Raw genomic sequence first — 788 nt, forward strand, 5'->3', positions numbered from 1 at the left:
ACTGGAGGCTGAGAGTGAGAGTCTGGATAGCTACACGGCTGACTCGGATAGCACCTCCAGGTCAGACTCCCCCCAGTTCCCTCATCTCTGCTCCACTCCACAGTTCCCATTTTGTTCTTTAGCATTAAGATGTGAGGCTCCTATGCCTCCAGTGTTCCTGGTGTCTGTACCCTGGAAATAGAATGAAGTCTTTCTCTGTCTCACCAGAAGTCTTTCAGTAGCTCTTCTCCTAATTTGCCTCTGAGCACAGGTTCCAGAGCATGTTAACTTCATCAGGCAGCTGCATTATGGAGGATTCTCTCTAGCCCAGCAGTTACTGAAGCTGCTGTTTCTTAGGAATGGAGTGTGAGTGTTTATCTAAAATTGCTTGTCTGATCTTTTGCATTCCTTCAAGGTAAATCAGATGTGAAGCATACCTTCTGGATTTGGTTACTGTCATGACCTCAAACCAGTGGCTCTCCTGCCACAGAGCTTTAGTCCCTGGGTAGAAGGTGATGGGAAGGATGTAACTTAGTTATTACTTTTGAATCTACCTCCAGGAGAGACTCTCTGGATAAATCTGGCCTCTTTCCAGAATGGAAGAAGATGTCTGCCCCTAAATCTCAAGTAGAAAAGGTAAGCTTCAGGTTATTAGCCGGTTGGTCTGCCTCCCTCACTTCCATCCATCCTTCCTTCTGCTCTTCTTTCCTTCCTTCCCCTCCTCTTCCTCCCTTTCTCCAATCCTCCCTTCCTTCCCTTTCCCCTTCTTCCTTTCCTTTCCCTTTACCTCCCCTCCCCTCCCCTCCCTT

At 47.7% G+C, this 788-nt stretch overlaps 1 protein-coding gene across 1 annotated transcript in view; it reads left to right on the forward strand.

Moving 5' to 3' along the window:
• Positions 1–788, forward strand: part of SYTL4 (synaptotagmin like 4) — a gene marked incomplete in the record, with an annotated part of 71,082 nt that overhangs the window by 49,879 nt on the left and 20,415 nt on the right. The window contains 2 exon segments of the mRNA XM_014583261.2: positions 1–60; positions 540–615. Of these exon segments, the coding sequence (XP_014438747.1) occupies positions 1–60; positions 540–615 (136 nt within the window).

This window comes from Tupaia chinensis, unplaced genomic scaffold, assembly GCF_000334495.1.
Source record: "Tupaia chinensis unplaced genomic scaffold, TupChi_1.0 Scaffold144179_1, whole genome shotgun sequence".
In the NCBI taxonomy this organism is placed as follows: Eukaryota; Metazoa; Chordata; class Mammalia; order Scandentia; family Tupaiidae; genus Tupaia; species Tupaia belangeri.